The 22,847-nt window shown below is 37.5% G+C and overlaps 1 protein-coding gene across 8 annotated transcripts in view; it reads right to left on the bottom strand.

Moving 5' to 3' along the window:
• The window catches only part of LOC147917790 (membrane cofactor protein-like), a 183,082-nt gene that overhangs the window by 111,469 nt on the left and 48,766 nt on the right, over nucleotides 1–22,847 (bottom strand). The window contains exons 9-12 of one of the 8 annotated variants that reach the window (XM_087439830.1): nucleotides 19,371–19,418; nucleotides 17,581–17,616; nucleotides 16,691–16,754; nucleotides 10,789–11,696 (exon numbers count right to left, since the gene is read on the bottom strand). The exons of the other annotated variants lie outside the window; for them this stretch is intronic. Of the exons in view, the coding sequence (XP_087295956.1) occupies nucleotides 11,633–11,696; nucleotides 16,691–16,754; nucleotides 17,581–17,616; nucleotides 19,371–19,418 (212 nt within the window). The 3' untranslated portion in view covers nucleotides 10,789–11,632. Of the gene's footprint in view, nucleotides 1–10,788; nucleotides 11,697–16,690; nucleotides 16,755–17,580; nucleotides 17,617–19,370; nucleotides 19,419–22,847 lie in introns of those variants that run through there. 8 annotated transcript variants of the gene reach the window in all.

Raw genomic sequence — 22,847 nt, 5'->3', positions numbered from 1 at the left:
TAACCTCCAAAGGTGATTGTATTAGAAAGTGGGACTTTTGGGAGGTGATTAGGTCATGAGGATGGAGCCCTCATGAATGGGATTAGTGCTCTTATAAAAGTGACCCCACAGAACTCTCTAGCCCGTCCATCATATGAGGACCCAAGGAGAAGTCTGCAACCTGGAAGAGGGCCCTTACCAACCATGCTGATACCTTGATCTCAGACTTGCAGCCTCTGGAACAGTGAGAAATAAACTTCTGTTTTTTATAAGCTACCTAGTCTGTGATACATTGTTAGAATAGCTTGAACAGACTCGACAATGTCTTGACACACAAAAGTTTTTAATTTGTTTTTTTTTTGCTGAGGATGATTGGCCCTGAGCTAACATGTGTGCCCATCTTCCTCTATTTTGTATGTGGGATGCAGCCACAGCACGTCCTGATGAGCGGTGTGCTGGTCTGCACCCGGGATCTGAACCTGCAAACCCCTGGCCGCCAAAGCAGAGCGTGCAAATTTAACCACTATGTCACCAGGGTGGCCCCCAAAAGTTTTTAATTTTAATGAAGCCTAGTTTATCTGTTTCTTCTTTTGTTGCCTATGCTTTTGGTGTCGTATTTAAGAAACCATTGTGAGATCTAGGGTCATGAAGATTTGCCCCTACGCTTTCCTCTAAGCATTTTATAATTTTAGATCGTAAATACAGTTCTTGGATCTAATTTGAGTTAATGTTTGTCTGTGGTGTAAGGTAACGGTCCAACTTCATTCTTTTACTTTGGATATCCAGGTTTCCCAGGACCATTTGTTGAATGACTATTCTTGCCCCAGGGAATGGTCTTGGCGCCCTTGTTGAAAATCTGTTGACAATAAATGTGCAGGTTTATATCTGGGCTATCAATCTATTCCCTTGGTCTGTATCTTTAACCTTATACCAGTAACACACAATTTTAATTACTGTAGCTTTGTAATAAGTTTTGGAATCAGGAAGTGTGAGTCCTCCAACTTTGTTCTTTTCAAGATTGTTTGGTTATTCTTGGTCCCCTGAAATTCCATATGAATTTTAGGATGGTTTTTCCATTTCTACAAAAAAATACTGTTGGGCTTTTGATAGGAATTGCATTCAATTTATATATCACTTTGGGCACTATTTTCATCTTAACAATATTGAGTCTTCCAATCTATGAATATGGATGTCTTTCCATTTAGCCGTGTTTTATAGTTTTCACTGTATGTCTTGTGTCTTCTTGGTTATGTTTATGTCTTAAGTATTTTATTCTTTGATACCATTATAAATGGAATTTTTATGTCATTTCATTCTAGGAATCTGTCTTTTATCATGTAGTTAGATGTTTCTATTGACTATATTTAGAAGGCATAGTCCTTCAAAAGGGGAATTTAAGTCATTCACATGTACTATCATGACCGACCAGTTTGATCTTGCTTATTGTGTTCTTTCCCTTTTATTTATTTAATAATCCCAAGGGCTGGAACGCCACACTGTACAAGACCGCCTCCACTCTTGCTCTGATGATGATGTTTCCAGCAAGAGAGATGGAAAGCTCCCTGCTCTTCCTTCTCTCACCCTGTCTGTTATAGGGACCAAGTGGTTTTGAAGTGACATATTTTGATTTTATACTAGTATGGAATACCATTTTCTCCTTATTTTTTATGTCAAGAATATGTACTATCTAATTATTCCCTATGTCTTATAAGTTAAACAGAGTTTTTTTCTTTACTTCATCCCCAACTTCCTAGTTATAGTGATAAAATGTACTATTTTACATCAGGTTTATTATTGTTCTTTTCCTATTCCACGAGGTCTCTTTCAAGAATTAGTTCTGCCATTATATTTAGTTTCACATCCGTATTAAAAATAACAATGTTGATGACTTTGTTTAACTAGGTTTGAGCCTCATTACTATTTCTTTGATTTCTTCATTAAAAAATTTACTCATGGGTTTGTGGGAATGATTCTTTTTTCAGGAAGTGTATCTAATTGATATGTGATTTGGGTTCTTGCTCATGTAAGACTATACATCTGTGCCTTGTAGATAAATGATAGCTTGGATGCGTATAGAAATTTTATGGCACAATATTTTCTCTCAAAACACTAATTTCTGCTATTTATTGTGTGGAAGAGACATTGATGCCAATATGAATTTCTTCTTCTGTTTGTTTTATCTCCACATAGTTGCAGTATTTTTTTTTTTTTAAATATCTGAAAGTCATAAATTTCCTCCATGTAGGGCCCGGGCCTCTTATCATTCATCTTGCATTTGTTTTGTAAGCCTTTAAGATTCAAACAACCTAGTCTTTTTCTTTCTGGTCTGGGAATCTGTGTTCAATTATGTGCTAATTAATGCTACACCTCTTTCTGCTTTGTTTTCTTTTTCTCAAACCTAGATGTGTGTGTGAGTGCATGTGTGTATATTTGTGCATGATTTCCAGTTTTGTCCTTGATTAATTCTGGGGAATTTAATTCTATTTTCTTGTGATCTCTTGCTTTTTCTTTTTTTTTTCCTCCGGGATTCAATCTCCTGATTATTGCTGCTTTTAAGACTCCCATGTGTTTATCTATATGTAGATTTTCCTGATAACACATCATGAAATCTTACAAATGATTCTTATTGTTTTGTAGATTACATGTTACAAACACATATGAGAGATTTCTAATATCCTGTTTTGAGTTTATTTCCTTGTTTATTGGAGTACACTGATTTGTGGAGGAATATTTTCTCTGATTTCTCAGATTGGTTTCTTTCATTTTCAATTGCTGTATCTTCCCTTATATTTCATGATATTTTGATGTGCTCATCACAGAGAGAGCTCTAGGCTTATTCACAATGGGAGGTGAGAAGGGATTGGTGAAGAGATTGTGTGGAAAGCTGCTAAAATCTTCCAGGCTCAGACAGAGTGAGAAGGTGCAAAATTTGATTTCTCCTAGTTTAAACTTGCTGGATCATAGGTACAATAGCTTGGGTAGAGTACGATGGGGCCAATGACAAAGGGCAGTTTTTGCAGGAAGATTTAATATAGATATCTTTCTTTTCTATGAATTATTGTGGTAACTGAAAATTAGGACATATTCTTTAATGCTCCTTCTGAGTTGAGAAAGAGGCTTCCGGCGTGGTCACCTGTCCCAAGGGAAAGTCAAGAGCAGGAACTCCATTAACGTCCCCACACTGTGCACTTTATACTTACATTTCCCAGAGCTGCTGTTGCATTTAAGATTTACCCTCCAATCCCTGCCTCAGGGTCCTCCAACTCAGCTCTAGTACTCGCTGATCTCAGTTAAGTACGTTTACATGGTTCAACCAGCATTTTTCCTTGGACTTATTTGGCAGGCTGGTCCTTTTCATCCACTGAATATCTCACCAGGTTTCACATGTATCACCTCCGGCAGGAGCATGGTGCCCTCCCCTGTTTATAATACAGAAACAGATTGCTCCTTCTTTTTTACATTCCTTTGGTCCTAGGCCTGTGTTCAAACTACTGTCTCTATCCAGAAGTCCTCTGCTTACTTTTTGAAGCATGGGTGGAAATAGTCCACTTTGCCTATCGAACACTGGGTCAGAGACTGACATTACTGTTCTGGAACGCATATTCCAGAGATAGTGCTCCCAACTCACCCTTCATTACAAGAATAATTAACTGTTCTTCTAAACTGGATATCTGTGTTTATATGCACCATGCCACTGAAGCATTCTGGAGGAGTTCCTCATGATTTTCCTACAGGAAAGAAGCAGAATTTGGGATGAGGTGTAGAGTTCAATTTGTTCTTAAGATTCAGACTGGCGTGTAGCATACAGAACAGCTTATATACTTCAGATTGTTCCACAGAATTCAGCGCTTTCAGGAAGCTCACCATAGAGCCTCAGAATCAAGCAGATGCAGAGCATGGCTTTACAAAAGAGACTACCGTGCATCTCCCAGGAAAGGTCATTTATGGCCAGAGAATTGTTTTCTCATCCCACAGACTGCTGAGCCTAGTGCTGTGTCAGAATCACTCAGGAGTCCAGCACAGGCACCGCGGGGTGGTTCATAACCAGCATCTTCCCCACTCCCGCAGCCACACTATGGGTTACCACAGGGCACCAGAGGAGCAGGAGAACAAAGTCAGCTACCCTAAACGACACAGCCCTTTGCAGAACCAGTCATGCTCCTGTCTCTTCTCAAGTTCAATGTGTGTGCAGTCAATAACATCCCAGTTCCATGCAGAAATATTGCCTAGGATCCCCCCCCACCCCCAGCAGTCTTGCTCATAAGAAAGTTCAGGAACAGAATGAGATGAGAGTCCAGCTATGGAGCAGGCGGCAGTGGGCAGAGGAGCAGGAACACAGACTATGGAGTTAGACCTGGGATCTGTACCAGTCATTAGTCCTGTGACTCTGGACAAGGTTTTGAACCATGTTAAGAATCAGTTTCTTCTGCAAAAATGGGAATAATACCTGCCTCACAGGACTATTGTGAGAATTAAAGACAGCTTGGTGTTCAGAGTTTATTTCCTTCTCTTCCCAAAGCAGCAATACCATTATTTCCAGGAGCCATAAAAAAATATAAGCATGTATCTGGAGGCCTAAAGAATTGGTAGGGAACCTGAAACATACAGACTCTACTGTATATCTCTTCTTTCTCTTGGTTATGGAATCAGAGGAAATACAGCCATGTTTTCTTAGCTTCAAAGAACGAAAAAAGATAATGCAATTGGGAGATGGGAAATAGAATTTGAACACAGTTTGCAAATCTTACTTTCGGGCAAATTTTGAAAACAATAAAAAACAGGAAAATTCTTGTTTTAGAGGATTATCTTTCTGTTAAGAGTCTATTCATGGTATCCTGGCCTTAATATTTTACTGTTGTCAATTTATCATGTTTTATTTTTCATCTATTATTTTCCATTCATAATTCTATGTTGATGAGAAGTGGGGTCATGAAAAGTTAATTTTCTATGCAGATCTTACCTACTTCCTGAAGAATTTGAGGTTGGTTACAGAAGACAGACATTAAAAATGAAGCCCATTAAGAGAAGAATGAAATTCTATGAGCCAAGAAATAAAATGAGAGAACAGATTACAGAAGAGAGAAATATTGAAGACCTGGGCCGAGGGATGCTCCTTCTTGAAAGGGAAAACTGACAACGTTCAAACAGGCCTCAGCCCTGGCCCCTCTGCAGTCAGTGTTCCTTTGAGAAATATTTGCTTAACTGAACATACTGTCATGTGGCCCTTAAAGGGAGCAGCCCGAGGATTTCAGTTGCGTTAAGAGATGCAATTCTACTTTTGGCTCTTAGTTTCTATCAACCTTGAAGACAGGGTGAACCCGTTCTGTAAAGGTTCACAGAGATTAGCCAGACTGGACGTCACAGGGGATTGGACTTGGGGAATCTTCAGGGAGGGCGGCTGTGGCCCCTGATGGAGCTTTTTGCTCAGGAGATGCGTGGCCAACCGTGAACTACCTGCAGTGCTTTGATTTCACTCCCGTGGTTCTCAATAAGCAGCGGCCACTCAACCACCTGGGAAGCTTTTCTAAGTCCGCATCCTGCCAGTCTTCCCCCAGATGCGGCCCTGCCCAGTGGGGTGGGGGGGGGGGCGGGTGAAGCATCTGCTGGGAAAACTTCCCAGTGAGTGAGATGCGCCCCCTCTCTGTGGCTGCTGTGCTATTTCAGGCTGTTGACCGAAGAATCCATGTTCTCATCCCCACGATGTGGTGGTGGGAATAGTTAAGACCCTAAATTGTTTTATTTACTTCTCTGCTGAGGTAGGTCACAATAGGACCTATGGGTTGTAACCAACTGAACAATTATTAATTCATCTACTGTGTCCCAAGCTCCAGCCCAGGTATTGCAAATACAACAAGTCAGACATGGGTTCTGCCAACAGGTGGAGCTGATTCCAGTCCCCAAATGAATAAGTCCCGGAAGATTGCGTTAGCGTTAAAGCACAAAAACAATGACTTGAAACATCTTTTCCATAAAAGTAGTTTCTGGTGCTCCCACTAAATGCTTCATTTTAAACAGTCCACGTGTCTAGGTCATGAGAAGCAAAATGCAGGCCCCGAGGAACTGAGGTGCCCCTCACACAGGAATATTTGCTTTATTCATTGGAGGCTGACAGCCCTTTCCCTAAAATTGCCATTCTGAGGTTCTTCATAACAAATTGTAAGCAGAATGTTTCTTCTGGAGACATCTTGGATCTGGTTTCGAGGCCGTGCTTTCAACCTAGACAGAAAATGCGTGGTTAGGCCTGGGTCCCGCCTGCCTAAGTTGACCACATACTCAGCTGTAAATGTGTAGTGGAGAGGGAGTGGCAGACTGAGGGCACTCACAAGCCTCATGCAAGTTGTGCTAGCAAATAATTCCCATCTGTGAACATAAATGCCGATGAGTTTTTAATAAATATGAGAAAAGTCAAATCTTTGACCAATTTAGGTGAAACACAATGTGTTAAGTCTCAAACTTGGTAATTCTTCAGGTAAGATGTTGGCCCAGGCCTGCATTTTGAGAAGCTGGTGTATAGTTTCAGGGGGTTCCTAGCAGACTAGTGTGTCCCTATTTTGGGGCAGCTCAAGACTTTTCCTTGACACAACAGAAGTCATATTTTGGGTTTATTCTAATGCACTAGTGCTCCACTCTACCCTCTGATTAGATTCACTCAAGGAGCCTTTGAATTAGTGATTCTTAGGAATCCCAGTCCTACAAGTTCTGGTTTAACTGTTGTAGGAACAGGGCCTGGACATTACTTGTTGTGTGTTTTAAAGTTTCCCCAGGTGAGTCTAACGTGCTGCCAGTGTTGAGAGCCACTCCTCTATGGACTGGTTTCCACGAGGCTTTACTACTCCAGGTGTGATCTGAGGACCCCTAGCATCGCTCTATTAGTTTCCTGTGGCTGCTGTAACAAATTACAACAGACTTGGCGTCTGTCTTAGTCTCCTCGGGTGCCGTACCAAATACTGCAGACTAGTCAGCTTACAAACAACAGACATTTATTTCTCTCAGTTCTGGAGGCTGGAAGTCCAAGGTCAAGGGGCTGGCAGAATCGCTGTCTGGTGAGAACCAGCTTTCTGGTTCATAGACGTGCCTTCTAGCTGTAACTTCATTTGGCAGAAGGGGGTGAGGGACTTTCATGGGTCTATTTTATAAGGACACTGATCCCATTCATGAAGGCTCTGTGTTCAAGACCTAATCAATTCCCTGTGGCCCCACCCCCTGTCATCCTGGGGGATAGGATTTCAACATAGGAATTTGAGGGGACACAACCATTCACACCATAACAGTGTCTCAAAACATCACACACTTATTCTCATAGTCCTGGAGGTCAGAAGTCCAAACTCACTTCCACTGGGCTGAAATCAAGGTGTTGGGCTCCCTCCAGAGGTCACTAGGAGAGAATCAGTTTCCTTGCCTTTTCCAGCTTCCAGAGCTTCATTCTTTGGCTTGTGGCCTTTTCTTCTATCCTCAAAGCCAGCAGCGTAGCATTTTGCTTTAGTGGTCACATTGCCTTCTGCTGTAGTCAAATCTCCCTCTGCCTTCCTCTTATAAAGATACTTATGATTAGATTAGGACCACACCTGGAAAATCCAGAATAATCTCCCCATCTAAGATCTCATCTACAAAAGATCTTCTGCCATATAGGGTAACATTCACAGGTTCCAGGTTTTGGGACTATATGGGTTCTATGGGATCTGACCCAAGGAATTCTCCAATAATTAACTCCCATGTCAAATACAAACTGAAGAAGTATTTTCTCTAGGAGCCTTTTCAGGCGGCGGTGGGTGATCAGATGACTGATCCTTTTCCTGAACACTATAAATAAGTGATCATCTAAAGGACAGTAATCTCCAGAATTCTCAATGAAGCCACAAGCACTAAGCACCAGGATGCCAGAACTCTTGTTTGTTTCTGATAGTTCAGCACAAGGCTTGCCACTGGGACAGGTTGAATTAATAAACTATGATTTTCTTTTGGTAAGTATAAGCCTTATCTTCTGTTTTCATAAGTTTATATGTAGAAATGGTCTATTGGGCTTGAGAATCACTAATGCAGAGGTTCTCAACCATAGCTGCACATTAGAATCACTTTGGAAACTTTAAAGACACCTTGAACCCAGGCCACATCCCAGATTAATTACATGTGAAACCTCGGGGAGGTGGGACCCAGGCCGCAGTAAAGCTCCCTGGGTGATTCCAGTTGCAGCCGTGGTTCAGAAACACATCTGATCTCAGAGGTTTAGCAATCTAACTCAAATCTGCAAAGACAGCAAGAATTTATTTTTTTGCATAAACAAAAACAAATTATATTGTAGTGTGGAAATAAAATTTTATGCTTTATTGTTGGGACTTGTGTTTTTAATTACTTATCCATACCCACAAATTAAAGTGATGTGGAAGATATGTTTTCTACCAGACACATGCATAGAGATACTTAAATGTGGTTAACTCAAGGTTAGGTAATAACAGAGGCTATGAGCGCTGGGCAGAAATCAGGAAAAGCTTCACCGAATGGGCAGTATTTGAGCTGAGCCTTGGAAGACGCCTGGGATCTGCACAGGAGCACAGGCGCTTTAGGCAACAGTGAACCAGGAATACAGCCGAGAGCACAGGGCAGATGGTCTGGCTTGACTGCGAGTAGGTTATTTGAAGAAATGGAGCAGAAAGAGAAGGCTTGGGAAGAACAGGTGGGATTGAATTGTAGAAAGCCGTCAAGCATCACGCTAGGAAACTTGGACTTCCTGCTGCAGGTAATGTGGTATCACTGACCCTCTGAGCAGGAGAGGCACCTGCGGGGCTGGGAGTGGAGAAGCCCGGACATGCTTACGGCTCTGAGATGTGAGGGCAGGAGTAACGATTGTGGGAGTGGAAAGATTAGAGAAGATGGGCCCCAATTAGAAGCATACTCTGATTTGAGATAAGACACACTGGAAATAAACACATCATCACAAATGAAACTTCTCCAAACCTACATTTTATTTTTTGCCAGATTTGAAGATCCAATTTTTAAAAAATGAACAATAAAGACCACTATACAGGCACTTCTCATTTCACTCAAATACATTCTTGCAGTTTTAAGAAATTTTTAAATTCAAATATGCTTCTTTCCTTGTCATTGAAACGAACTTTTCTAGAGAAAACTAGTTTCTCTATATAGTTAAGTAATTGACAAACAAAACATAATTTATATTTTCACAAATATATCAATTTCACATATAAATATATCAAATGGAAAAAATTAAATTTCAACAAAACTACTATAAAAGTCAATTTATTTTCCTAAGCATAACAATCTTTGGTTGAAAAATACTTCAAATAGGCTTTTAAAAAAATCAGTAGTAAAGCCATCCTTGCTTCTAAGCAAGTGCTATATTCTTGAAAAGTATATTAAAATGGGTACAGTAAAACTTCAAGTCTATATTTAATTCAGAATTCCTGTTTATTTCTGCCCGAACCTATCTTCCTAAAGTACCTCATCAGAAATTACAAGAGAAGGAGCACTTACAGTGCATTATAAACACGTCTTTACAGAGTAAAACAGTATTTACTTCGGTCCACTCTTGAGTCCCCAATTCATACTCTCCTCAGGCAATGTTTCTTTGGCCCAATTTGTGGTATTAATATAAAAGTGTAAAACAAAACTTGTAAAAGTGTAATTTGAATTAGCGTGGTGGTCCCTCCTTTTCCCACTGGCGTATCTGAGAGAGACCCTGCCTGGTGTGAGGACTCAGAAGAGGGGGATCTATTCCACCTGAGCATAAAGCGCTACCTGAGCTGTGTTCCCTTTTTCAGTCTCTTCCTACGACCAACAGCAAACACACAAAGTTAAGTTTCCTTTTCTGAAATGCACGGCTTCACCCTTACTCTGCCTTTTAGCAGATGAGGTGAGACGCACACAAAGACTAAGATTCTGATACAACTGGATGAATTTATTCCCGACAAATCTGCCTACTTTTAGATGACATATTTGAAGTAAGACATCTCTTTATTCAAGTAGGGACGGAAAACCACCTATAGCCAGAATTTAGAGTGGATTCTAATTCTCTTAAAGATGGAATTCTCTTTAAGAAAACCACAAGGCCCTAGCGCTCACATTGTACCACTGGCTGGCGTCTTGTTACGGGGGTTAGAGCTCTCTAACTTTTACAGAAGTAGCAACTGATTCTGAATCCTTACTGATTCCTTAGACTGGTTTATTGATATTAAAAAAGGTGAAGAAAAAACGCCGTCCATAAACGTTACAGCTTCTTTACATCACCAAGAAGTTAAAATAATTTTTTAAAAAGTGGAGTTTTACCCTATTAACTATAAGAGTATTTTCCAATAATATTCTTAGTTAGGGAGGTAAAACTTATTCCAAATTCCCCGTTTTCAGTGTTCTTGTTTTTAATGTTTAAGGTCTGAAGGAGTATAGACATATTTATAAAGACTCTTTACAATAAACAATATATAAACCCCATTTTAGATTTGTTGAAAGAATGAATCAAGAGTTGGCATTAATCTTTGAACAAAAAAGCTTTCAAAATCACTTTCTTTATGAATGAAATGTAATTTCATTTTGAACTATACTTCTCTGAAATGGAGATTTTATTAAAAAACATCATTTCCCCATCTTAATGCCACCAGAGATACTGTTGTGACTTGCCCTATAAATGCAAGTGTTATTTATGGGAAAACAGGCAAGATGTTCACATCCAAATTCATTCATGTTTCAAAGAAGCATCAAAGGATGGTGACTACATTCAAACCACATTAAAATGTTGTCATTATTTCTTAACAATTGCATTCATGACAGTGAAAGAAACTACAGAATAACTTTTGTAAATCTTTTTTCCTTCCAGTTTTATTGATATAATTGAAATATTCTATGAGTTTAAGTGGTACCACATAAAGATTTGATAATATTTTGCAAAATGACTACTACAATAAATTTAGTTGACATCCATCACCTCACATAGTTACAAAAAACTTTTTCTTCCTTATGATCAGAACTTTTAAGATCTACTCTCTTAGCAACTTGCCAATATACAATACAGTATTACTAATTATAATCACCATACTGTACATTACATCCCAGTACTTGTTTATCTTATACCTGGAAGTTCATGCCTTTTGACCAACTTCACCCACTTCACTCCCCACCCCCCCCCAACCCCCTGCCACCTGTGGCAATCACAAATCTAATTTCTTTTTCTATGAGTTTAGTTTTTTAAGATGCCACATATAAATGAGATCATACAATATTTCTCTCTATATATATGACCTGTTTCACTTAACATAATGCCCTCAAGGTCCATCCATGTTGTCACAAATAGCAGGACTTCCTTCTTTTTTATGGCTGAATAGTATTCCATTATATATACATATACCATATTGCTTATCCATTCATCTGTCAATGGACACTTAGGTTGTTTCCATGTCTTGGTTATTATATAATGCTGTAATAAACAGGGAGGTGAAGATAGCTCTTCCACACAGTGATTTAGTTTCTTCTGAGTCAATATCCAGAAGTGGAATTGCTGGATCATATGGTAGTTCTATTTTTCATTTTTTGAGGAACCTCCATGCTGTTTTCCATAGTAGCTATATGAATTTACTGTAGATCTTAACATTTTAACAGAATCAAAAGATAAACTGATGCACTGGTTTGTGGAAACCATTTAGGGTGCCTAGTCTGGCAGAGTGGTTGATTTATTCCGGTAAGTGCTGTATGCAAGGCTACCCTCTGCTTCCCTACAAGGCAAAGTAAAAAGACAGAATCAGGGATAAACATCATTAAGTACAGAAATTCAATTCCAAAAGCCTATTTAGAAAATGGACAATCAAAAACAACTGTATTTATAGTATTAAGAGTCCCTGAACTAGGACCAAGTGATTCTTTTAATATCAAATATTCAACTCATCTCACTCTAGAAACATTTCTTCTATCCCTTTATTGTATTTTTGATTCTTTCCAAAGCAAGAAATAGAGAAGTCACATATAAAGTACTTAGTAAATATTTCTTCATTTTAATTTAGGGCCAATGGGAAAGACTGGAGAGAAACACGTGTTTTCCTAATATCACAATTTTAAATCTGGCTCTGAAATGAAACTTTTAAAAAGGTAATGATTCCCACAGTGTTCAAATTCAATAATGCCTCATTTACACCTCACTATCAAGGAAATCCTGTGTTCCAGTAAGAGATTCTCCTAAATAACTAAATTTTCCATCACACTTTCATTGTAACAATAGATATCTTTCTAAAATCTATTATTCTGGTCCAGTGCTATCCAGAGAAATGTAATGTGAATCACAAGGGTAATTTTAAATTTTCTAGAAGCCACATTTAGAAAAGTAAAAGAATAGGCAAAATTCATTTTAATATATGTCACTTAGCTCAATAGAGTCAAAATATTAACATTATGCCATTTATTTTACATTTTTTGAGACTAAGTCTGAAATCTGGAGTGTGTTTTCTACCTCTATCACATCTTCCATTGGACTAGCCACTTCTGAAGTCCTCAGTAAACCACACATTGCTATTGCCTACTGAATTGGAAAATGTAGTTCTAGTCCCTGCCTTATTAGTAAATTGACTATAATAGACTAAAACTAAATTTGGGCCAGTCAGTTATGCTTGCCACAGCAAACACTTCAGCGATGCCTACCAATGTAACAGCTAACCATGTTAATTTCGGATAATTGAATATTTCTCTTTGTGGGGGAGCCCATCATTATGAACCATCACTGGCACAGTCCTGTACTTGTAAGACAGCAGTTTTTAAGGACAGTTGTGGTGAGTGACTTAATATTAGGCCCGTTAGTATTTCTCCAAGACCACTATATTCTCCTGTTTTTCAAAGTCAATACATTTTTTTTTCTGTAGTAGTGGAATCCTGTTCTTTACATAGAATTTTAGATAGAAATCCAATATATGAGAAAGATAAGCATTATATTCAAAGAAATATTTGATACAAGAATGAACCTATTTCAAGATGATAAAAATCTAAAACTGAATCACTAAGTACTGATATTTTCTATTAACTTCAGCATTCACTGAATTAACTTCAAATGTTGACAGACACATTGAAGCTCACGACAGTGTGGAAACTACTTTACTGTCTGGCTTTACCCTCAAAGGAATGCTAGGAGCCCAGGAAGACACACAGGGCTGGGTGGGCCCAGACTGCCCTTCTAGCTGGTATGTTCTGTCTCTCCCTTTCCCCTGTGCTCACAGACACCACTCGGCTTTACCAAGAAATTGCCCTTCCTGTTGCCCTTTGCAGAATCTCTCCCCAAACTCTGGGTTGTAACCTCGGGTGGCGCCTCACGTTGTGAGTGGTGGGATACACATCTCCCTCTCTGCCCAGCTATGTGGACACACATTTTGGCACAAATAGAGGAACATTTCCAATTCATTTCACTCAAAGACAGAGGGTGGATGGGGTCAAAGGGTTTAAATTAGTGCAAGTCATAATTTTTCAAAATCTGAGGATTTTTTTGTTGGTTTCTCTTTCATATGCTAAAAATATTCTGGTCAAAGGAAATAGATAAATGCCTTTACAGAATTATTTACAAGGTGATATTGAATACATTTACAAAATTAAGCAAAATGTATTTTGGTTTCTGTAAAAGGACATTTTTTTCTTCCCGTACTTAAAATGAACAGATTCTGCGATTATTTCCCATTTGGTTAAAAAATGTCCTCACTACTGGATTCACAGCTGCTAGAAGGCAGAGAAAGCTAGATAGTCTGATAAAAGGACAAGGGGGACCTTACTCTACTGGAGGCCTGACAAAAGCCGTGAGGACACTTCGTGTTACGTTTAGAACAGGAATGGTAGAAGAAAACACCAATCACTGAGCAAAGGCAACAGGACTCTGCGTGTCCTCTGATGTTTCCTGCCAACATATCTTGGCTCAGGTCATTGCTGTCTAAATAGTCACTGAATATTTTTCAAAAGAAATGAAGATCCCTGTAAAACTTAGGATACGACCTCTCATTCTTCTAGGGTGGATCTAAATTTCATAAATTTGCTATCAAACCTAATTACAAAATATTTATTAATTTCATTGCAAATATTTTGAAGAGTTTGTTCAATGCTCAAGAATCTGAGAGTCAAGTAGAAAAATGTTCAAGTTAATTTCATCCTTCAATTTTTTATCCCATGTCATTACACTTCACACTACCTGAACTGGCCACTATATATACATTAAATCCAAAAAACTATTGTAACATTTATTTAAGGAGATAGCTTAAAAATTACAAAGTTACTGAATTAGTCATTATTAATTTAACATTAAAAACAGGTTTAAATTATAACAAATAATAAATAACCTTGATGGAAAAACATAAAACCTATTTAGTCACAGGTAATAAAATACATAAATTATGCAAATAATTCTAAAGAATTTAGCAAACTCTCACTTATCCAGGAATGATTTAACGGGAGTAAAGAAAATCATGCATTTATGGAAGAAAAATCATTACAAATAAGTGAAAACATTAATGTAAACTAAAGGCATCTGTTTTTCGGAATCACACAGTCATGACATGCGAAACAGGACTCAAGCAGTAGCAAAGGACAGGGAAGGGCTGTGGATCCCAAGACTAGAAAGTCTGGTAGAAACATTAGGTAAGAAAAGACACTGGAGGGGAAAAGGAACGAGCGTGTAGATGGGGCGCATTTCAGACCAACTGCGATCCTACTCTATTCTTAGCTGAAGAACAAGAAACAGAAAACTATAGCAGAATACTTCAACCTTGTCGCCATTTTTCATCAGTACTTTAAATATGTTTAATGGTCTTAAAATGACTACTTATACTATTTTTGTACTGTGCTGTGAAGGATGTAGAAGGGTAATTGTGTTCCCAAATGATCATAAGTACAGTTTTCATCAAATCCATTTTGAACCAAGTTTTAACAGCAATTTGGGATTATCTGTGTCTGGTACCATGCTTCCAGAGTTACCCCTACAAACAGAGAAGTAACTGCAATACATTTTATAGTCTTGTAAAAGAGTTTCTCAGGCAATAGCCAATTTGGGAAGAAGATTATGGACATTAAATAATGCAAAGAATATAATAAAAATCTTGACTTTTTTTAAAGAATAGCAAAGTAAAGCTAAGTATTACCCCTTACTCTTTTCAAAATCATACACATAGATGAGGAGTCTTTAAAAAATCCAATTATCTTAAACAGGAGAAGAATTTGCCAATAAACTTGATGACGTTTCTTCACATTTCAAGAATATGGCACATCAATAATAGTCTACACCCTGGATCCTTAAAGTGAAGTCCAGGCCCAGCAGCAGCGTCACCTGGGAGCTCATTAGAAATGGACTCTCAGATCACTGATGCTACTGAGCCTTTAATCTGGGGGAACAACCTCAGATAATTGTTCAGCTTTAAAGGGTCCTTTAACCATAGCTATTGAGAGTTTGATTCATACTTATTAAAGAACCTTTAAGGATTTTGATGCAGTCATGTTTTCAACAAAGAAGGAAAGTGAGGAGCAGAAACCTATTTTGTTTTAGTTTCTTGAGAAGTCGTTTCTACAGAAACTTTTTGGACTTGTAAAAATATTCCTCTGATAGTATTTCCTAGTCAGACTGCTGTGTAATGTAATTTTAAAAATACATTACTGATAGAGAAATCAAATATGCATATCGTGTGTTCCACAAATATAAGATTTAAGATTCAAATGAAGGCATCATGGGTATATTAAAAAGATAACCAGAGAACAGAAAAAAGTTTGAGCTTTTTATGAGTGAAGAATGTACTTTTATGGCACAGTCCAAACCCAATGATTAACATCAAAGGAAATTATATCATAAAACCATAAATACCAAAAGTCTTAAAATTCTTACTTTGATTTCAAAGCTATTTCCAAAGCGACAGGGGAAAAAAAATTCACTAAAAATCATAAATTCCAAAGCACCTAATCTTGGTCTGTGCTCCAGGACTTATTCTTTCATTAAATTCTAAATTATCTCATTAAAATCCAAGTTTTCTGTTTAAAAAGTCTATTGTCCTTAGAAGATATGTATTTGTACATTTTTTCTATTCTAACCTGCTGCCTCTTTTTCAATTTTATAGATAAAAAGACAAAGTTAATGTGCCTTGCAAATCTTACCCCTCTCAGCAACTTTAAGCTTAACCCCATCAATTTTACTGCAATCTGGTAAATTAAGAGAACATAAGAGGGAAATCAAGTAGCTCTAATTCCCCAGTTTCTCATGTATAAATAACAACTCTACATGTAAAGAAATCAAATTGTGTATTTGAAGGAGACAACTACAGAGCTCCTTACAACTACCTACGTTACACTGACAAAAGGAACTTTCACTGTGAAAATTCCTGTGAATTCAACTGTCCACTTCTCCACAGTGAATTATTTTAAATTTAATCTTGGCCACTAGTCCAATTCAGGAAATGGGGTATACCTAGGGTAGGGAAGGCCTCATGATGGTCCATGATTCACTGCAGAACTTAAACTTCAAATCCCACAGAAATTTTTTGTACAGTCATAATAGCTGAAGCAACTCGGCACAGGTTACTTGTTACAATTATATTAAAAGCAGCTGAAAATATTTTTAGTAAAGAAATACAATTCCAATGGCACACTCATGCAGGAACATTTTTAAAGAAGACGGCATGTGATACAAAGTACAAACAAAAGCTACACAAAAGTATGTCGAGAATGAGAAGAACCAATAAGTTAGAAGAAGCATGCTTTAATTTACCCTTTCTTCTTGGTGTGATGATATCTCCACAGGACGAGGCCAGCAATTCCTGCACCAGCACCAACTACAAGAAACAAGGAAACAAGTGACATGTGACTGAAAACTAATTACCATGATTGAAAATCTAGTAGAAGAAATAAATGTTGGTTACATTTCAGTGGCCACGAAAGGTTATTTTATTTAAGCACATATAAATTTATATTCTATTTGGACTCTCCACTATCTAAATCCACTTCCCCAGAATCACTTAAACAGTCCACAGTAAGTCAGAGAAGAATCCTTGCTTAATTTAGACAATTACCCAAGTATATTTGGGAAGCAAACTTGTATGCTAATTACCTTGAAAAAACATATATTATTTAGGGTTGTTACTAAGTGGATATACAGAATTTAAAAGAATATAGAATCACCAAGACAAGGTAGTATATCACAGAAAAGCTCAGGTTTCTAGACTGGTTTACTTCATTTCAAGCTATAAAATTTGTAGAAACTGAAAAACCATTAAGAAAATAATGCACTTCTTCACAGTAATATTTTTTGTTTTGTTTTGTTTTGTTTTTTGTGAGGAACATCAGCCCTGAGCTAACATCCATGCTAATCCTCCTCTTTTTTTGCTGAGGAAGACCGGCTCTGAGCTAACGTCTATTGCCAATCCTCCTCCTTCCCCCCGCCCCGAAAGCCCCAGCAGACAGTTGTATGTCATAGTTGCACAACCTTCTAGTTGCTGTATGTGGGACGCGGCCCCAGCACGGCCAGAGAAGCGGTGCGTCAGGGCGCGCCCAGGATCCAAACTCAGGCCGCCAGTAGCGGAGCAGGCGCACTTAACTGCTAAGCCACGGGGCAAGCCCCACAGTAATATTTGAAGTACTATGAAAAACTGGGATACTTACATACACAGATAACAATCAGAGCCTTGATTCCTCCACCTGAGAAAAAATGAAAACAGTTTGAAGATAATCGAGCACATGTGGGCCTCCAGATAGCAGCTGTATTTTCATTCTGGTCATATCAACTAAAAACCACAGCAAAGAAAAAGTTTTTCAATCTGGTTTTAGGGTGCTTGCCAGTGCATCCAGGTGATTTTGATCACAGAACTCTTCTAATTAGATTCCAGGTTTAGGGTCCAACTTGTGAAACTCTTCATGGGAACCTCACTTTTCCTTATTTAGTGCTGTAGCTACCACACCAGGTTATTTAGTAAAGGTTATCAGAACAATTAGAAGTCACTAGATTGGAGGAAAATTGTTTTAAAAACTAATTGGTTTAATTCACTATTCATCCTATCACTTCTTATGATTTTGTTAGGAATTTAATTCATGTTTTCTCCCTAAAAGTGAGTTTGTGGAATAAGTCATACATAAAGTTCCATTAATCGATCACAAAGATGCTATTTGCTGAGTCTTCACAAACAATATCTTATTTTATCATCAACCCTTCCTTATTCCCCACCTCAACAAAAAAATTAAGACATAGTCCAAAATACCAAGGAAATTCTGAGAATGTAAAGGAAACATCAGGCACATGGATAAAAATTATGCAGAGAAACTTAAACATGCATTTAACATGTTCTAACTATCCAGAGAGCAAAAATAATACTACAAAATCTGGATTCGTAGAAATGTTTGTTAGTAGGACCACTCCTTCTAAACTGCCATTATTTTTATTAAATTTCTATAAGTCAAAGCATAAAATGACGTTTAATTTTGCTCTTTTCATTTCAGAAAAAAATCATCAAGTGTTTCACATTTTTTTTTTTTTTTTGTGAGGAAGATCAGCCCTGAGCTAATATCCATGCCAATCCTCTTCTTTTTGCTGAGGAAGACCGGCCCTAAGCTAACATCTATTGCCAATCCTCCTCCTTTCTTTCCCTTTTTCTCCCTAAAGCCCCAGTAGATAGTTGTATGTCACAATTGCACATCCTTCTAGTTCCTGTATGTGGGATGCCGCCTCAGCATGGCCAGACAAACGGTGCGTCAGTGCGCGCCCGGCATCCGAACCCGGGCCGCCAGTAGTGGAGCGTGCGCACTTAACCACTAAGCCACAGGGCCGGCCCAAGTATTTCACATCTTAAGATGGCACTGAAGTTCCTGGCACGATGACAGTTTGACCACAGTCTTCAGAGGGAAAATATAACAAGCCTAAAGTGCATTTTATAAAAGGATTAACCTTACTAAGCTCGTCTAACGTCAATAAAAGTAATAGATATTTTTCTTCATTTATTTATCAAGAAATCTCTGTATTTCATTTAACTGTCACAACTATACTTCATTATTTTAACAGAAATTGTATGAACTATGTAAGCCTACACAAAGTGTGCTACACCAGCTGGTTATAGGAAAAAACTCACCCAACTCATAGTATTTTAAGGCTTGTGTATTCCAAGTATGAATAGAAAGAAAATTTATCTACAAATTGCCATGACAAAATAACACTATCAAATGGAAAGCAAGTTATATTTTATACATTTTAACCTATGTATAACCACAGCATTTAAGAAAGTTACTTCCCCTTGCTAGGAATCCTAATGTGGGGCACCTCTTAAGAAAAGTATGAACTGCATGTGTCTACACATACTACCAATTCCAGGTGTCATGGTTTCTGCAGTAAAATTGAAATACAATATTTCCATGTAGAACTCTACAGTCTAATAATGCAGGATTATTAGTAACCAAAATAATACCTAAAGGTTCCTTGTGTGTAGGTGGTTGTGATTCATCAGTGGGACGTCCTAGTAAAAAAGAACACAATGGAAATAAGTAAAAAAAAAAAAAAAAAAAAAAAGTAGAAGAAAAAATTGTAAAAGTTAAATACTGCTAAATTCATAGGTTTCATTTTTCTGTCTTTGTACTAAAGCCCTTAAAACTTCATTTTCCTTGTATAAATTACCTTAATGCTTCCCATTAAAAGTAGTATCACAAAATATTATAAGTTTATATTTAATGTCATCAGCACTCTTCTTCCTGTCCAGTAACATTTCCTACGACAATTTTGTGGTACAGCAAGCAAATTTATCATTAGTGTATTGTCAAAATTAGCCTATGGACTCAGCATGATTTTCCTTAAAATTAAAAGATATAGGAGGGCTTAATAAATAATTTAGAAGTTCATCTGCAATAGAAGGAAACTTCAACATAATAAAGGCCATTTATGAAAAACCCATTGCTAACATCATACTCAATGGTGAAAAACTGAAAGTTTTTCCCTTAAGATAAGGAATAAGACAGGATGCTGTGTTTGCCACTTCTATTCAACATAATATTAGAAGTTCTAGTCAGAGCAATTAGGCAAGGAAAAGAAATAAAAAGCATCCAAGCTGGGAAGGAAGAAACAAAATGACCTCTGTTTCAGATGACATGTTCTTTTACACAGAAATTCTAAAGATATAAACATGTGTGCACATGCACACAGAAACACAAACCTGGCAGAACTAATAAATGAATTCAGCAAAGTCGCAGGCTACAAAATCAACATGCAAAAATCAGTTGCATTTCTATACACTAACAATGAACAATCCAGAAATGAAATGAAAAGAACAATTTAACTTATAATAGCATCAAAAAGAATAAAATACTTAGGAATAAACTTAACCAAGGAGGTGAAAGACTCATATAGTGAAAACTACAGAACACTGCTGAAAGAAATTGAAGATGACATCAATAAATGAAAAGACATCCTATGTTCATAGATTGGAAGACTTAATTTTGTTAAGATGTGAATATCATACAAAGCAATCTACATGTTAAATGCAACCCCTATCATCTTGAATATGCATTTTGCAGAAATATAACAATCCATGCTATAATTCATATGAAATCTCAAGGGACTAGGAGTAGTCAAGACAACCTTGAAAAAAAAGAGTGCATTTGAAAGGACTCACACATCCTGATTTTACAACTTCCTAAAAAGCTACAGTACTGAGAACAAAGTGGTACTGGCATAAAGACAGACACAGAAACCAATGGAATAGAATAGAGGGCCCAGAAATTAACTCTCGCATGTATGTTCAAATGATTGTCCACAAAGGGTGCTAAGAACATTCAATGAGGAAACAGCAGTCTTTTCAACAAATGGTTCTTGGAAAACTGGATACCCACATGCAAAAGACTGAAGTTGGACCCTTATCTTACACCACATACAAAAATTAATTCAAAATGAATCAAAGAACTAAACTTAAGAGGTAAAACCATAAAACTTGTAGAGGAAAACTTAGAGGACAAGCTTCATGACGTTGGATCTGGCAATGATTTCTTCACTTGGATGTGACACCAAAAGCATAGGCAACAAAAGCAAAAATAGATAAACAGGACTTCTTCAAAATTAAAAAATTGGTGCATCAATGGACATTATCAATAGTGAGAAGGCAATCCACAGAATGGGAGGAAATATCTACAAATCATATGTCTGATAAGGGATTAATACCCAAAATATATAAAGACCTCCTAAACTCAATAATTAAAAAACAACCCAATTCAAAAATGGCCAAAGGACTTGAACAGACATTTCTCCAAAGATGATAATATAAAAGACCAATAAGCACATGAAAAGATAATCACTAATCATTAGGGAAATGCAAATAAAAGTCACAATGAGATACTACTTCACATATAATATTATGGTTATTATCAAAAAAAAAGAAAATATTAAGTGTTGGCAAAGAAGTGGAGAAATTGGAACCTTTGTGCATCACTGGTGGGACAGTAAAATGGCGCAGCCACTGTGGAAGACGTGATGGTTGTTCCTCCAAAAAGTAAACACAGAATTACCATATAACGCAGCAATTTTACTCCTATGTATATAGACCCCAAAATTGAAAACAAGGACTCAGATACTGGAATGCCAATATTCAGAGAAGCATTATTCAGAATAGCCAAAAGGTGGGAACAACCCATGTGTCTATCAAAAGATGAATGGATAAACTAAATGTGGTATATAGAAACAACGGAATATTATTCAGCCATAAAAAGAAATAACGTGCTGATACATGCTACAAGACAGGTGAAATTTAAAAACATTACACGAAGTGAAGTAAGCCAGAACACATTATGCTAAGTGAAAGAAGCCAGAAGTGATTCCACTTCTATGAGGTACCTAGGATAGTCAAATTCATAGAGATAGAAAGTAGATAAGTGGTTACCTCCCCGGGGGAATGAAGAGTTATTGTTTAATGGGTATAAAGATCCAGTTTGAGATGATGAAAAAGTTTTGGAGACAGAAAGTAGTGATGGTTGCACAACAATGTGAATGTACTTAATGCCACTGAAATGTACACTTAAAAGGGTTAAAATGGTAAAAATTAAAATAAAAGTTGATCCTGCAATGGAATACTACTTAGCCATAAAAAAAAGACAAAATCGTCCCAGTTGCAACAACATGGTTGGACCTGGAGGGTATTATGTTAAGGGAAATAAGCCAGACAGAGAAAGACAAACACTGTATGACCTCTCTCATATACGGAATATAAACTAACACACGGACAGAGAGAACAGTTTGGTGGTTACCAGGGGGAAGGGAGTCAGGGGGTGGGCACAAGGGGTGAAGGGGTGCATTTATATGGTGACTGACAAATAATAACGTACACCTGGTATCTCACAATGTTATAAACTATTATGACATCAATAAAAAAAGGGGGGGAAAAAGTTGATCTTGAAAAATTAACATAGTATAGTAGCCTGAACATTTCTGAAAAGGAAGTGTTCTACCAGATATTAAAACATATCATAGAACTACAGTGGAAAAAAAACAATGTGGTGCTGGCACAGGATTGGACGGCGTTCAAGGGAACAGCAAGACGACTGGAACACCCATGAATTTAACGTACGATAAAACTTGGCAGTTCAAAACAGCTGGAGAGAAAAACTTATTCAACAAAGTGTGTACTTAGCCGTTGGATGGGGGTGAGTGGAGTGGAGGGGAACCCTATCTCATTCCAAGTACCATAATGAATTTCAGATGTACCAATGAAAGCAGAAGACATGGTTTAAATGTTTATATACTGTAGCATGGGGAAAACCTAAAACTTTTATAAGAAAGACATAATACTCATAGCCTTTAGGGAAAAGATCAATACATCCAACTACCAATTAATGTAAAACTTCTATACATACAAATGACCACTGATAGCAGAATAGTTCAATAAAATATAATATATAGAATTAGA

Source organism: Ceratotherium simum, chromosome 2, assembly GCF_057802395.1.
Source record: "Ceratotherium simum simum isolate JZ-2026a chromosome 2, ASM5780239v1, whole genome shotgun sequence".
NCBI lineage: Eukaryota > Metazoa > Chordata > Mammalia > Perissodactyla > Rhinocerotidae > Ceratotherium > Ceratotherium simum.
Note: the sequence above shows the minus strand (reverse complement) of the source record. Positions and strands in the feature narration are given on the sequence as shown.